At 47.2% G+C, this 15,871-nt stretch overlaps 1 protein-coding gene and 1 pseudogene across 2 annotated transcripts in view; both read right to left on the reverse strand.

The window, feature by feature from the left end:
- Positions 1 to 129: 129 nt before the first annotated feature.
- TNXB (tenascin XB) overlaps positions 130 to 15,871 on the reverse strand; it is a 109,641-nt gene continuing 93,899 nt past the window's right edge. For both annotated transcript variants that reach the window (XM_066615336.1, XM_066615335.1), the window contains exons 30-38: positions 15,612 to 15,731; positions 15,096 to 15,239; positions 14,801 to 14,931; positions 12,824 to 12,956; positions 10,850 to 11,001; positions 10,104 to 10,200; positions 6,612 to 6,773; positions 4,773 to 4,936; positions 130 to 3,411 (exon numbers count right to left, since the gene is read on the reverse strand). In XM_066615336.1, coding sequence (XP_066471433.1) covers positions 3,313 to 3,411; positions 4,773 to 4,936; positions 6,612 to 6,773; positions 10,104 to 10,200; positions 10,850 to 11,001; positions 12,824 to 12,956; positions 14,801 to 14,931; positions 15,096 to 15,239; positions 15,612 to 15,731 — 1,202 coding nt within the window. In that variant the 3' untranslated portion in view covers positions 130 to 3,312. The remainder of the gene's footprint in view (positions 3,412 to 4,772; positions 4,937 to 6,611; positions 6,774 to 10,103; positions 10,201 to 10,849; positions 11,002 to 12,823; positions 12,957 to 14,800; positions 14,932 to 15,095; positions 15,240 to 15,611; positions 15,732 to 15,871) is intronic.
- Positions 11,190 to 11,309, reverse strand: LOC136642549 (5S ribosomal RNA; annotated as a pseudogene).

A 15,871-nucleotide genomic window follows, 5' to 3' on the forward strand; every position in this document is an offset into this window, starting at 1 on the left:
AAAGTTAACTTTTATTTTAAACATTTTTCTCACAACAATCTAAAATTTTTTTTTTCAAGCGCTCCTTATAGAGAAACTTTACTCCACCCCTAAAAAGTAACACTGTACAGCCTGTCCCTCCCACCCACCCACCCACCTTCCGTGCAAAAATTCTGCCCTGCCCTCCGGTCATCACCACCTGCTCTGCCCTGGCAGCACCTTATCCCTCAGCTCTTTGCAAGAAATAAAGAGCTTTGCAGAACACACTCCCCTTCCTTGGCCACTTCCAAAGGGGGTGCTGGGGGCATGTGGCGTTTTCAGAGGCCTGCAAGAAACACAATCCAAATGCTGCCATCTTTGTTCAGTCCTAACCAGAGCATCCTCAGGAGTTGCTAATGATGGTTAGAGACGTGCTGAGTTTGCCACATGAGGATAAATGCCAGCTTGTTGGGTGTAGTTCATGCTGCGGCAGACATGGGTAGCCTTCTGCCCACCCTGTTTCCCCATGTTTGGGCTAAGGGAAGGCTAGAACCCTCCATGTTACAGAGGGGAACTGACAGGTTGGGTCTTCCGGTTCTTGTCCTCTCCCCACAGGGTTGAAATGGTCACTAGCTTGCTTCAGTTACTTAAAAAAATAAACCAAACATTCTGACTGGATACACATTCACATCTTTAGTCTTGGTCCATTTTATTTCATTCATACTTTTTTAAAAAAAACAAGTCTTTGGATCAGAATTTCCCCACAATCATTCCATCAGAATCCGTTCCATCGCCTGTAATCTGTCAAGTCAGTTTCTAGGTTTAGTCTGCCTTTGGGATTTGGGCTTTATTTTTCTACCTCGAGCAGTAAGACAAGATAGTACACGTACCCTGTGTTTTTTCAGTGACACAAAGGAGAAAGCAGGAGGCCAAGAAAACGGGGCCTCCTTCTGGAATCTGTAGCTGGACAGAAACGGCTTCAAAGAAAGACTGGCTGGGCTTCTGCTTTGTGTCTTTTTCTTTTGTTTCGTGTGTTTCACTCTTGGCCATTTTTACAATGAGGAAAGGGTGACAGGTCAAATCCTATGAGCAATTTCATCTGGCTCGAAGTAAGATCCAGTAAAAGGGCTACACAGTTTGAATAGAAAAAATGGGTTTAAGTTGCAAGAAATGGAGATATTCCCCACTTCAGCACTACAGTTGTGTATTGAATGCCCTGGCTAAGCCTGAACACATGCGCCCTATAACTGTGAAGCCCACAATAATACTGTAATTGTTTTTAAAAGAAATCCATCAACCACTTGGCACTGTACAGCCTGCTAAATGACAGCAACTGCAGCCCAGTTCTCACCAAAGTAGAAATCTGCCTGGGCTTTCCCACTTCACATTCACATGATGAAATGCTTCTCCATAAAAAAGAATCCCTAAAGAAACCACATGTCGGGGAGAAGAAAGATCTAACTTTTTCCTTGACATGCTAGTTTTCTACATACAGGGATTTTTTGAGGAGGATTACGTCATGTGAACTCCCACCTGCAGCCTGAACTGGAGAAGCCCAGACACAGGTTGGTAACTCAGTGAGAACTAGGCCTTAGTTATGGTGCCTGATCATCAATGCAGTAGAATGCTTCTGGCCTCTAGATACAGAGAAAAGAGTGCCGCTGAGAAGTCTGAACATGGCCAGCCACGCTATAGACAGACAAGTTATCCTTGCTCACTTGGGGTTAAATTAATATTTTATTCTTAGCTTTGTTCTGAGTTTGTATTCTAATTTTTTCCCCTGATTAATTCCTTCCTTATGAGAAAAGGCGTTTGGAGAAAGGTGAAAGGAGAAAGAAGCGTTTGGGCCTCTTCAGCCTAGAAAAAAGGCGCCTGAGGGGAGCCATGATTGAGACACACAAAATTATGCATGGGAAGGATAAAGTGGATAGGGAGATGCTCTTTACACTCTCACATAACACCAGAACCAGGGGACATTCACTAAAACTGAGTGTTGGGAGAGTTAGAACAGACAAAAGAAAATATTTCTTTACTGAGCGTGTGGTCGGTCTGTGGAACTCCTTGCCGCAGGATACGGTGATGGCATCTGGCCTGGACGCCTTTAAAAGGGGATTGGACAAATTTATGGAGGAAAAATCCATTACTGGTTACAAGCCATGATGTGTATGTGTAACCTCCTGATTTTAGAAATGGGTTATGTCAGAATGCCAGACGCATGGGGGGGGGGGCACCAGGATGTAGATCTCTTGTTGTCTGGTGTGCTCTCTGGGCATTTGGTGGGCCGCTGTGAGATACAGGAAGCTGGACTAGATGGGCCTATGGCCTGATCCAGTGGGGCTGTTCTTATGTTCTTAAACTACAATTCCCAGGAGGCCTTGCAGGTCTTGTTACCTGGTGTGCTCCCTGGGGCATTTGGTGGGCCGCTGTGAGATACAGGAAGCTGGACTAGATGGGCCTATGGCCTGATCCAGTGGGGCTGTTCTTATGTTCAGCTTCCTTACCTTTCTGTGATCTTTTAAATTCTCCTCTCACTTCCCTGTTAACATTTGTTGTCTGATGTACTTCTGTTTCTGCTCTATGATAACCTGTTGTTTTGGAAAGAATGGTGCACAGGAAACCAAGGGGGGGGGGTGAAGGAAGTGGTGCGTGTCTTGCATTCACAAGGCTCCTAAGAAGGGCAAAAGAAATGTCCCCTACAGGCAAAAAAGTGCTTTTATGTGAATCTGCTTTCAGCGCTGTTTAGGAGCTTGTCTCCTTTTTGAATGGGGAAGAGGCCTGTGTTCCTGGTTGGGCTGGAGGGGAAAGATTAGGAGCACTGAGGCTGGAGAGATGATATTGCAGGAGCAGGTGCCTGTACAGAAAGGGTCAGCAAGTGAGTGCCCATTGGACCATGCTGTTGTCCACCAAAAAGTGCCAACAGATCTTGCTGACCTTGTTCATTTTAGGGGTTGGGGTGCTGGCCCACTTCCTTCTACTTTCTTCTCAGCAGCCCTCTAGAAAAACCAGCTGCCAACCAAGGCTGTACAGGTCTTGCAACATGATTCCACCTAAACTATTCTTTCCCCTTAATGCTGCTCCTTAGATTGATTCCTCCAGGTGCTTCATGCTCTTGAAGTTGCGTGGTGGGCAGGTCAGCAGCAGAAAATAAAAAAGAAATTAATACAAGGTGCTTCTTAATATTGGTCCATTTCTTTTCTTTGTATCTTTGTTCCATTCTTCCTTCTCAGGATGGGAGGGGGGAGACAATTAAGGCCAGGTACGAGGTATTCTTTTGCGGAGGGGTCATTGCCAGATCTTCCACCCCCCCACCCCCCGCTCTCTCCCTCAGTCATTTCTGCAGCCTTGCTCTCTCACTCACGCCCGCCGCAAGGGCCGGAATCCACGGGGCCGTAGTTTCATCTCGGTGAAGGGGATGGAGAACTCAAATCCTTTCCAGTTGAACCAGTTTACACCCTTGGATAGGAGAAGAGGGAGACGGTGTAGGTGAAAAGCAGGGAGATGAGCACAACTCTACAAGGACCATTGCTTGAAGAGTACAGACTCTTATGGTCATGGAACCCCTCGTGTCACAGAGCCTCCCCCTGCTGGAAGCTCAGTCTATGAAATGCAGGTATGTTTGGCACCAACAGAAGGAAGCTGTGTCCCACAAATTGAGTAAGTGTGACTAGAAACATTGCAGTTGGTCCCACTCTTCCCAAGGCTAATCATGGCAGAGGTCTTGAGTAAGGCTCACACCAAAATGTCGAAAGAAATAGATTTTAGGGTTTATCCCATCTGAGAATTTTCAAAGGATGCCAAAAGCATTTCTACTGGGGTCAAACTAGATGTGCACAAAATGAGTAATTCTGACCCATTTTGTTTTCCTTCTGCCCGGCCGCCCGCCCGCCTGCTTTCGCTCCTGGCTGGGCATTCATATTTTGTGTTAAACAGTATTGGGCTGTCTGCAAAATGGCGCCAGACTATGGCAAGCAGGTAGGGGAGCTTCAGCATTTAGCCCCTGTTAAAAGTGCTAGCCTGATCACACCCACCTTTGCATGCTATTTATAGTAAAAACAAAAACTGAAATTTGCCAGGGAATTTCTTCACACCCCTAACTTGAGCAAGTTTTTGTCCCAAGTTTATTTGTCTTTAAATTAGGTGAAACCTCTTCCCACATCTATTTTCTTCTTCTTAGTGCTCTGGTTTTCATACCCCTCAGGACTTTGAGACCTGAGGTAAGGGCAAGGGGCTAAGGCAGCGACAAGATCCTCAGGATCATGCTGCTACGGGGACAGGAGGGTTTGTTTTTTTTACCTCCAGCCAGCGCCTGAGTCCTGGGGTGTCTGGGGAGCCCTCTGCAGCGCTCCCTGCATCTCCTAGCATTTAAAAATAACAAAAAAGGGCATTTCCAGTTTCATGACAAAAACTGAAAGTGCCTTTTCCCCCTTTTTTAGATGTTAGGAGCAGCAGGGAGCCCTGCGGAGTGCTCCCCGGGCCCCTCAGACCCCCCAAGACCCCAGCACTGGGGATGGCGTCACTGTCTTTCTCCTTCCCTCTCTCTTAGGGTGCCATAAGCAGGCCTTCTCAGGCTGGGGCTTTGCACACCCCTGTTTAAGAACCTCTGCCTTAGGGGTTGGTACCTTATCTTTCTACAAACAAGCGTTCCATGCTTTTACGAGCTGAATAGCAGACAGAAATTGAGGAATTTCCTCCATCCCCGTGGTGGGAAGTGTCACCCATTGACTTCCGGCTTGCAGTTCAATAGTTACACACTATTCGTTAAACGTGGATGGCAGCCCTTTTCTTCCCCCCACCCTCCCCTATCTGCTAGGTACCTGGTGGTCACGGTTATTGCCATAGAGCCCGTTGAGATTGGTATAATGGCAGTTGCGGTACCACCACGCGCCACGGTAGGAGACGGCACAAGGGATGATCAGCCGATTGGGGTCCCGGTCCCGGGTGGAAAAGACACTGCCTGAGTGGTAGCCGAATGCATCACCTGTGGAAAGAGGAAGGGCGGGGAAGGGAGAGTGAAAATGGGGACTGATGCTTCCCTCAAGCCTTATCGAGAGTCAACCTTTATTTAGCTGGTTGGCAACCTTCAGTCTTGAAAGACAGTAGTATAAGCCTACAGCACCTGGTATTCCCAGGCGGTCTCCCATCCAAGTACCAACCAGGCCAGACCCTGCTTAGCTTCCGAGATCATGGTATAAGCCTACAGCATCCGGTATTCCTAAGCAGTCTCCCATCCAGGTACTAACCAGGCCTGACCCTCCTTAGCTTCCGAGATCAGACGAGATCAGGCATCTACAGGGTAACAGTTATATATTTACATTTCTACTCTGTCTCTCTCAACAGATTCAAGACAGTTCATAACAAGCTAGCAATACAATAAATTAAAAAAAAAAAAAGCAGTAAAAATCAAAAGCGATAATAGCATACAATAAAGCATATATAATAAAACAGAGCCAGAAAGAGGGAACGAGAACCAGTTTATCTTAACATAAATCAGGAAAGGTACAGCCAAACAAAAGGCACTGAGAAGAAAAGAAGGGGCACTGCAAATCTTATGGGGAAGATAATTCTATAGTGAAAGAGCCAGTACTGAGAAGGCCCTCCTATGCATCCCCCAAACACACGTCATACTTCAAACAACCACTGGCTGTGTGGGAGGGCTTCTCCAGCAGTCCTCAGGGCATAGGTAGACTCGTGGAGGGAGGGGGTCCTTCAGATACCCTGGTTCCAAATCATTCAAGGTTTTAAAGGTTATAACAAGCACCTTGAACTGTATCCAGAAACAGACAGCTAGAATAAGAGGGGTGAGACGTGATCATAATATGTCATGCTGTCAACCATCTTCTGACTGCATTTTGTACCAGCTGTAGTTTAAGGATGGTCTTCAAGGGCAGTCCCATGAATGACATATGCAGTAGTACAAACAAGAAGCAACTGACACATAGGCAACCAATGCCAGGTTTGATTGTGACAGGAAGGACAACAGCTGGAGCTGGGCAAAGACTCCCCAGTCAAAGGCAGTTATAACAACAACAACAAGGTATTTATATACCGACTTTCTGGTCATCTGGTTACTCCTCTGACTTTATTCAAGGCAGTTTACATAAGCAGGCATTTCTAAATCCCTCAAGGGGATTTTTACAATCAGAGAGGTTCTCTCTTTCAAGAACCAACAACGTTTCAGAATGGCTCTTCCTGGTTTGGTCTCACTTCTGGCCTCCGGTTCTCAGCTCCATCTCTCACATGGAGGGCAGCCAAGACGCTTCTTGCTCACAGCAAGAGCAGGTGGAATCACTCGGCTGGGCTTGTCAGCTGCTTCAGGGTCTCGCCATTCTCAGCTGTTCAGGGAGCTGCCGGTGTCCTCGAACTATTGGGCTAACGAAGGCTCTACCCTCTAGGCCAGACCTCCTGCCCACTTTTAACCCACTTTAATGTTAAAAAAACTTGGTGATGACAACTAAGTACTGGTTCTATCCAAAGGTCTGAAGCTAATCATAAACTTACAAGGCAGAAGACAAAGCAAAGAATCATCTATGGACAGCTTTGACCTTTTCCAGCCCTGAAATCCTTATCGCTGGAGATGCCAGTGACTGAACCCTCCAACATGCAAAGCTGGCGCTATACTAGTCAGCTCTGTCTTCTTACTCTGTTCCACTCACCAGCTGTGCCACTGTAACTGCCCAGGTGTAGTCGGTAATAATCGGCAGGGGAGTCCACACGGAAATGTTGATAGGTAGCATAAACAGACTCATTCCCGGCACGAAGATCCACACGCAGCTCGTAGTCGCCTGATGTTGTCAGCTGGTGCAGAGCGTCATTCCCTGGGAGGAAGTGGAAGTGCAAGATGAGTCCTGTGGGTACCCTGCCTTCTCTCTCCAAGTGGCAAGACCTTCAGAGCAGCCTTTCTGTGTTCAACGTCCTTAGAGGAGGAGGCCAGTGCCTTTGCAGAAAGCTCCCCATTTATGGGCTGAGGCAGAGTATGGAATTCTGAGCAAGTGCGGCACTTGAAGAGAATCTCAGAAGACAGAAAGGCTCAAGCAGTGCCCTGTCCCTCTTTGCATGGCATCCTATCCCTGACTGCCTCTCCATGGAAAGTCTAGTTCAGCGGGGTGATCAAAGTGCCCCTGGCCACCCATGTTTTTGTGAAGCGGTTTAGTGCTTCAGAAGAGCCCAGGTGGTTTGCAGCCTGTTTGCAACTCGCTTCCTTGCAGCCTGCTTCCTTCTTTCATACCTGCTGCAGCACTAATGATCATGACCTGAAGATAATCTAGAATGCCCCTTCCCTAAATTGAACATAAGAACATAAGAACAGCCCCACTGGATCAGGCCATAGGCCCATCTAGTCCAGCTTCCTGTATCTCACAGCGGCCCATCAAATGCCCCAGGGAGCACACCAGATAACAAGAGACCTGCAAAGCATCCTGGGAATTGTAGTTAAGAACATAAGAACAGCCCCACTGGATCAGGCCACAGGCCCATCTAGTCCAGCTTCCTGTATCTCACAGCAGCCCACCAAATGACCCAGGGAGCACACCAGATAACAAGAGACCTCATCCTGGTGCCCTCCCTTGCATCTGACATAACCCATTTCTAAAATCAGGAGGTTGCGCATACCCATCATGGCTTGTACCCCGTAATGGATTTTTCCTCCAGAAACTTGTCCAATCCCCTTTTAAAGGCGTCCAGGCCAGTCACCATCACCACATCCTGTGGCAAGGAGTTCCACAGACCGACCACATGCTGAGTAAAGAAATATTTTCTTTTGTCTGTTCTAACTCTCCCAACACTCAATTTTAGCGGATGTCCCCTGGCTCTGGTGTTATGTGAGAGTGTAAAGAGCATCTCCCTATCCACTCTGTCCATCCCCTGCATAACTGATATGGAATAATATTTGGCCACTTCCCAGTTGGGCTTTATATGCAACATTTAGGGGTGGCTGTTGGGCAAAAGGGGAATTGAAATCAATCCCCCTCCCATTTACATCCTCACAATGACACTACTGTACATGCTGACATTATGTCATTCCAAAGACTATTCTGGGAAAACAGCAGCCCCCACTAACAGCCATCAATCCCCCCCCCCCCACAACTGAGCTAGGTAATTATATCTCCTGGCTCAGAGGGGTAGTGGGGGCATGGTGGATGCCAGAAGCTGTAGGGAACACTGGTGATGCCAGCAGTAAGTTTTGGAACCTGTAGTTTTGCATCACTACCCCAAAAAACAGCTGAAACGAATCTCTCTCCCCACTAGCATTTTTGCTGTTTGAGAAGTTCACTTGTTGTAATAATTACTAAGTTAATATAACTGTAGTTCACTTATTGTACAGAGAGGAATGGGGGTGGGGGGGCCCTGAGGGAAAGAGAAGCTTCTTGCCTATAATATTCGTTAGAGGGTTTTAACTATTATATTGTTGTAATCTTTACAACAGCTTAGTAAAAGAAGTCAGTATTTTTATCACCCCCACATTTGAGAGGGGAAGTGGAAGACTGTCCGCTTTAAGGCCACTTCCACAAGTTCATAGTAGACACAACTGGAACCAGAGACTAAGAGCCCATTCCTATCTTTTCACCTAGCAAAACAGGCATGCTGTGGTGGGTGGGGCCAATCGGGAGGATTGGGAGAGGAGAGGGAAAATAATTTCCTTTACCCCTTGGTAAGCCCCACAACCGCCAATAGGTCTCCTTGGACCTGCACCAGCTAGTTAGCTGGAGCAATCTGAGGGCATGTCAGCTCGCTCTGAAGGGGATAGCATCTGGCACAAGTCACCCATGCTGTGTGCCCCCTCCTACCTCCAACATGACCCCGGCTCTCCCCCATTCTGCTCCACTGTGCCCACCCCTTATCCCATTCTGCCCTCCCCTCTGAGTTACAGAAGTTGGCGGGCCTTCCCCTCCCTGCCACCACGTAAGGAGCCTCTGCAGCATCAGTCCAGAAGCATGCAGCTATGGACGCTTCCAGATGGTATTCACCACACCACAAAGCACATTCCACTGCCGGAACACTAGAGGCAACACAAGCATAGGATTGGGCTGTTCTTGATTCACAGCTATGCTGTAGAACAGGGGTGCTCAAACTTTCAACTTTAGGGATGCTGGACCTTTAACAAGTGTATAGAAGAGAGAATTGCAGCAGGTGCAGCTTGTCATCTGTGGGATGACAAGTTGCACTTGCTGAAATTCTCTCTTCTATACACTTGTTAAAGGTCCAGCATCCCTAAAGTTGAAAGTTTGAGCACCCCTGCTGTAGAAGCTCTCTCAATTCCTAGGGACAAAAGAAGGAAAAAGGAAACAGTGAGTTTGTTCAGCTCATGTGCGGGAAGTATGGGTTGAAATCTGGAGTGAGGCAAGCTTTTGCAAAGTCTTCGCCCAGGGCCTATCCAAGGCATTTTATCAGGGGGTACAAAGTTTCTTCTGGGCCCCTTCCCAAAGGGGGAGGGGGGCAATGGGAGCAGGCAGACGGGGGGGGGGAAGGCAAAATAGGGTAGGGGGAGGGTGCTGACAGCCACAATAGTTTTGGAGCCCAGATCTACTAGGCTTCTTGATGCAGAGCCCAGGTCTACCCAAGCATGCGTCATTGGCAGCTAGATAAAGTAATATTGAAAACCAAACACACTCCTGAGCGTCTCTAAAATCTTTGAAATATAGCAAATCCATTGTGGAAAAATAGCATCATTGTATTTAGGCTCACACTAGAATGGACCAAAATAAACTTCTGCAGCAGCTGTAGCCCCACAGCTGGGTCCCTGAGCTTCTATACACTCGTTCATGGTTATGGGATCCACGAGCCAAAGAGCAACTGTGGCAGGTCAGTTTCCTCCCAGATTTGACACTGTGTTCAGGAGGTCATGGATGCATTCCTGAGCTTGGTGTGTATGGCTTGCAGCAGCAGTTACTACTGCATGCATGTGGTTGTGCCCCAGCATCATGCGTAGGCAGCAAGTTCAGGTGAGATAGGAAAATGTCAGATCCCAGGAACATTCTGGGCCCCTCCTTTGGCTCCTGGGCCCCTTTCTGACCCTGGGCCTGGGTACAAATTACCCCCTTCACCCCCCTCTCCTGTCTTCGCCTCAATTCCTAAAATGTAAAATGGGAATAACAATGAACCTGTTTTAAGGAGGGATGAGCTAAAGCTGGGAAAAGCAGATTACGTACCTAGCCAAAATTCCCGGGTAAGGTTGCCAAAGCCAGTGGCATAATCCTGCCAATCGCGCCAGAAATCAGTCTGGCCATTCATCCGGCGCTGAAAGACCTGAGAAAAAAAGAAGAGGGAAGCCAGGAGGCTGTGAATTTGAGCACATATCCTAGTCCACATCCTTGCTATCCCAAATTAATGTTTGTGTGTTGGTTTGCTAATAAGTAAACACTCTCTGCTACACCAAGGTGATTCACATGTGAGGACAAGTGGGGGTGAACTGAGGCCTTCCTAAATTATGCAGATGACACTCATTTGCAAACACTGGTTTCACAAAGCTTATTCTGCTAGAATTAGGGAAGGGCAAAGGGCTACACCCCCAGGGCACTGGAGATCCTCCTCAAGCCCCCTCAATTTCAGAGATTTCACCAGTCATAATCTACACATCTCCAAGCCTTCCTTTTCAGTCCTAAAGACTTGTTTCTTGGCAAGCCAAGATTCTCAGGATGCTTCCAATATGCTCTTGGTTGGTGCAATTTCAGAGTGACAGGATGTGGACAGCTGTACGCACCAGCCCTTGCCACAAGGCAATGCAAAGAAGGCAGAGGTCTTGGGTCCCTTACTTTAAAGTGCCCCTCTAGCTTCTGGTTTGCAGAAGACAGAGAGAAAAATGGAGAAATAAGAACCTAGTTTTTAAAGGCCTGACTAACATTGCATTTGACATTCTTGAAGGCCATGCTTCGACCACCACTCTTTTAATACTCACTATCCATCCTCCATCATCAGTTTCCATGTCACAGTACACCTTTAAGGGGCGGTCCTGGTTGCCCCCCAGATAAATTGTTGTTACTCGTGAGGAGCCTGGTCCATTCTGACTCTCCTCTCCGCAATCTCGAGGAAAAGGGTACATCAGGTGCCCTGCCGAGGGAAGGCAAATGCGATTTATCAATGATTGGTAGCCGTAATAGGCAAGAATACAACCTCCTTCTATAGGGGCAGTTCACCTCTGAATACTGGGTGCTCACGACAAACAGCAGGGGACGGCCATCATCATTGTGACCTGCTTGGTTGGTTGGCAACCGTCAGTCTCGAAAGACTATGGTATAAGCCTACAGCACCTGGTATTCCAAGGTGGTCTCCCATCCAACTACTAACCAGGCTTGACCCTGCTTAGCTTCCAGGATCAGACGAGATTGGGCATGTGCAGGGTAACAGTTGCTGTTATCAGTCTCCCAAGGATACCATGGCCACGACTGAAGTCAGAAAGCTGAATTTTGATGGTCTGATCCCACAAGGCTCTTCCTAATCCAAGTGGCATGGAGGCAGTGTTGGTGTTGCGTCAAAATAATATATCTCTTGTAAGTGGATCTGGCTTCTTTGATAAGTAGTGATATTATTATTATTATTATTATTATTATTATTATTATTATTATTATTATTATTATTATTATTATTATTATTATTAACAGTATTTATATACCGCTTTTCAACTAAAAGTTCACAAAGTGGTTTACAGAGAAAAATCAAATGACTAATGGCTCCCTGTCCCAAAAGGGCTCACAATCTAAAAAGATGCAAAAAGAACACCAGCAGACAGCCACTCAAACAGACACTGCTGGGGTGAGGTGGGCCAGTTACTCTCCCTCTGCTAAAAAAAGGAGCACCCACTTGAAAAAGTGCCTCTTACCCAATTAGCAGGGGACAAATGTCTTGCTACAATTTACAACTCACCAAAGTCTTGCTACACTCACTTGCTACAATTTACAAGGAGGGCAGGAGGTCTGGTCTAGAGGGTAGAGCCTCCATTTGCCTGAAGATTAACATCCACAAGGTCGCCAGTTCGAGGCCACCGGCACCGTGCGACCTTGAAGCAGCCGGCAAGCTGCAGCTGAGCTGTTCCATCTGCTCGGAGTGTGGGAGGATGGAGGCCAGAATGTTAAAACCAGATCGGAGTGTAACATCTTGAATGTGGTGGTTCTTGAAAGAGAGAACCTTCTTTCAATTTGTAAAAATCCCTGCGTGGATTTAATAAGCCTGCCTGTGTAAACCGCCTTGAATAAAGTCTTGAATAAAGACCAAGAAAGGCGGTATATAAATACTGTATATTATTATTATTATATTTACAACTCACTCGTATGTGTGCTTATTCCAAAGCAAGTTCCATCGCACTCAATTATCACCCAAGGAAGTGATCAAAGTGCCTTGTGCTTCCGTTTTCTTTCTTTTTAAGACAGCAACCACCACAGGCTCCTATCCAGAGCTAACAGCAGCTTCCCTCCCAGGGCAAATTGCAGCTTTAGAGTGGATTTTTGTCAGGACTAGACTAACCCCACCTCCCACATGCCACTGTCCCCTCTGCAACTGCTTTAAAAGAAGAAGAAGAAGCAGCAGCAGCAGCAGCAGCAGCAGCAGCACAATGTCTCTTTTAGTATCTGGAGACTGTCCAGACTTAGGCAACTCAGTGAAATTGACTATTGTTAGAATGCAAAACTCTAAGCTGCATTTGGGAATCACACTGACTGTTAATCTTCAAAAGTTAAAAGATAGAAGATAGACAAGGATTCTATTTTAGGCCTATTAGATAAATGCTGCACTGGAATCATAAAAGAATCCCTTTGGTTGAAGACAAATAGAATGACCTAAGTAAGGTAGAAGAAGCAAATGCATTCAGTAAGTGCATTCAAATGTCTTCCACCAGACCAGAGTGTTGCGTCTGCCTTCGTGCTTTATTAGGACCTACCGGTGGTGAAGGAAGTAGAGATAGGGGCTGTTGGTGTGCCTCTCCTCAGTGCCTGGACTTGAACCTGGTACCTGCTAGAAGGAATGAGGTCTTGGAGTTCATATGAGGTGACAGAAGCATCCAAGGGGATCTCCTGTGGAGCAAAGAATTGAGGGATAATGAAAACCAAAGCCATAAAACATACACAAACCAATCTACAAAGAACTCCATGTTAATGCATCTCATATCAAGTCAGATCATTAGTCCTATGAGGTATGGTCTACTCTGACTGACAGCAGTTCTCCACGATCTCAGGCAGAGTGCATCTTTTGGAAGGTTGGCCCATCCACAAAGTCAACTGAGGCAGTTGCCTTAGGCAGCATATTGGTGGGAGGTCCCACCTCTGTCCACTCACCTCCACTGTTCCTTCCTTGTCCACTCCCTGGACTGGAAAGGAAGGAGATGGAGGAGTGGAGTGGAAGAGCAAGTGTGGAGGAGAGGAGAGTGATGGGCTAGAGCAGCGGCTCCCAAACTGCGGGTCTAGGACCCAGTAATAATAATAATATAATATACAGTATTTATATACCGCCTTTCTTGGTCTTTATTCAAGACTTTATTCAAGGCGGTTTACACAGGCAGGCTTATTAAATCCACGCAGGGATTTTTACAAATTGAAAGAAGGTTCTCTCTTTCAAGAACCACCACATTCAAGGTGTTACGCTCCGATCTGGTTTAACATTCTGGCCTCCATCCTCCCCCGCTCCGAGCAGATGGAACAGCTCAGCTGCAGCTTGCCAGCTGCTTCAAGGTCGCACGGTGCCGGTGGCCTCGAACTGGCGACCTTGTGGATGTTAATCTTCAGGCAAATGGAGGCTCTACCCTCTAGACCAGACCTCCTGCCAGTAGTGGGTAATGTCTCAAGTTTTGGTAGGCTGCAAAACTGACAGGTCAAATTAGATAGTGTGCGTCAAGGGTTAAACAAGCTGCTACTTTGTGGGGGGTGGGGGTGGAGAAACACTGCTGCCCAATCACCATTATAGCCACACCCCTTAGCATTTATAAATCAGGTATCAGCCTCTAGGGCAGTGGTTCTCAAACTGCGGGTTGGGACCCATTAAGTGGGTCACAAGCCAATTTCAGGTGGGTCACCATTCATTTCAGTATTTTATTTTTTAATATATTAGATTCAATGCTACCATGTTATGTGACTGCATTTGGGGAACTGTTACAGGCCTGTACTTTTAACAAGCTACAATGTATATTCTTTTAACAATGATAGTAAATGGAACTTGCTCCAGGGTAAGTGTGGTCAGGATTGCCGCCTAGGATTGTTAAAATTTTCCTGCTCGATGATGTCACTTCCAGTTCATGACATCACTTCTGGTGGGTCCCGACAGATTCTGATTTTAAAAAGTGGGTCCCAGTGCTAAATGTGTGAGAACCACTGCTCTAATGCCTCTAAAAAGTTTGGGAACCACTGGAACCGTTAGAAGAAAGTGGTATATTGCCATCATATCTAGTGGCTATTGATAGCCTTTCCCACTATGAATTTGTCCAGTCTCTTTTTAAAGCCATCTAAACCAGTGGTAATTGCTGCATCTTGCGGCACTGAATTCCATAAATTAATATATGTCTACCAAGCCATTTAAGTGAATGACCCCAGATCTTATGTGTGGGGGAGGAAGAGGACCTTCCTCAAATCATGCACATTCAGGGATAATGAGAGGCAGGCAGAGGCTGAGAGGGTGGGAGCTGTGGGTCAGCAGAGGTGGGGAAGCCAATACAAGACCAGGGCCCATCTGCTAGAGGAATGTGTGTTTGCTTCCAACAGGTTCTGCTTCTACATTTGTCAATAAAATAAATATTACAAAGACATCTGAAGCCTCCAGTGCTCTCACTCAAAGGAAACCGAACTCTGTAGTGCTGCTCCTGGAACATCTCACTGTTCAGAAGTGGGCAGGCAGCAAGTAATAATACCCATGTGAGCTGACCAGGTACCTTTATTTCTCCAAATGGAGTTTCGTAGCTCAGCAGATACCCGCCGGGAGGGGCTCGGGGTGGTGACCAGGCGAGATGAGCACTACGGGGTGAGATCTCAGTAGCCCGGAGGTCCCGGGGTCCATCGGCTCCTAGAGAATGAGGAAGATGAGAGTTAAAGACAAGGAAGTAAAATTGGAGGGTAACTTTTCCCCTCTCAGGGCAACGTAAGGGTGGCCTTTTCCCCCCATGTGAAGCCTTGAATACTCCCCCCCCCCCCGCTGGGCTTGTCTTCAGCCCCATCTCATCTGCCTACCAGTGGTGAAAGTGGCGCTGACTGGAGAGCTTCGGTTGCCTTCCTTCTCTCCATAGACACTGGCCCGGTATTCCGTGTCCAAACGCAGCTCCGACAACCGCAGCTGAGCTCGGTTCCCTGGCACTGACTCAGAGACCCGAGCACCTGGGACAGACAAAGAAGGGAAATATGACACAGAGGGGTTACTGTTTTCAGTGCAGCATAAGAATTTAAGAAGAGAACTGCTGGCTGTCTTTAAGTCAGGTATCCTGCAGAAAAGCCCATTGTAAGCAGAAGACCCTGACTGAAGTGTTAGGGAGTTTCACCTGTGATACCTAGATGTTACCTGTGACCCTCTCTGTCTTTCATGCTCTTTATGCCATGTTTGAATGTTATGAACTTAGTACAAACAGTGGGAGATGTTCCGAACAAGGGCCTCAGTTCACACTGATACTGCAGGCCAATGTCTGACAAAGCTCGGTTGACACCCCTGCTTAAAGCAGGTGCTCTACTATCCCTGCCCCGCTCCCCCCTCACCTCCAGCTGGACCATAGGTGACGATGTAGTTGTTCATCTCAGCCACAGCAGGCTGCCACGTCAGCACAGCCGAGGAATCAGTCACGTTGACAGCCCGCAAGTCTGAAGGACCATCTGGAACTGCGCGGGGAGAGAGTGAGAGAAAGAGAGTCCTTAAGGAGCTGCTGGCCCCAGAATTATCCATCCTGTATGAACCCTGAGCCTTTCCCAGAGAACACTTGAATCTTGACCTACAGCTTCCTCCCACTCTAAGACACCTG

This window comes from Tiliqua scincoides, chromosome 2 (assembly GCF_035046505.1).
Source record: "Tiliqua scincoides isolate rTilSci1 chromosome 2, rTilSci1.hap2, whole genome shotgun sequence".
Taxonomy (NCBI): Eukaryota; Metazoa; Chordata; class Lepidosauria; order Squamata; family Scincidae; genus Tiliqua; species Tiliqua scincoides.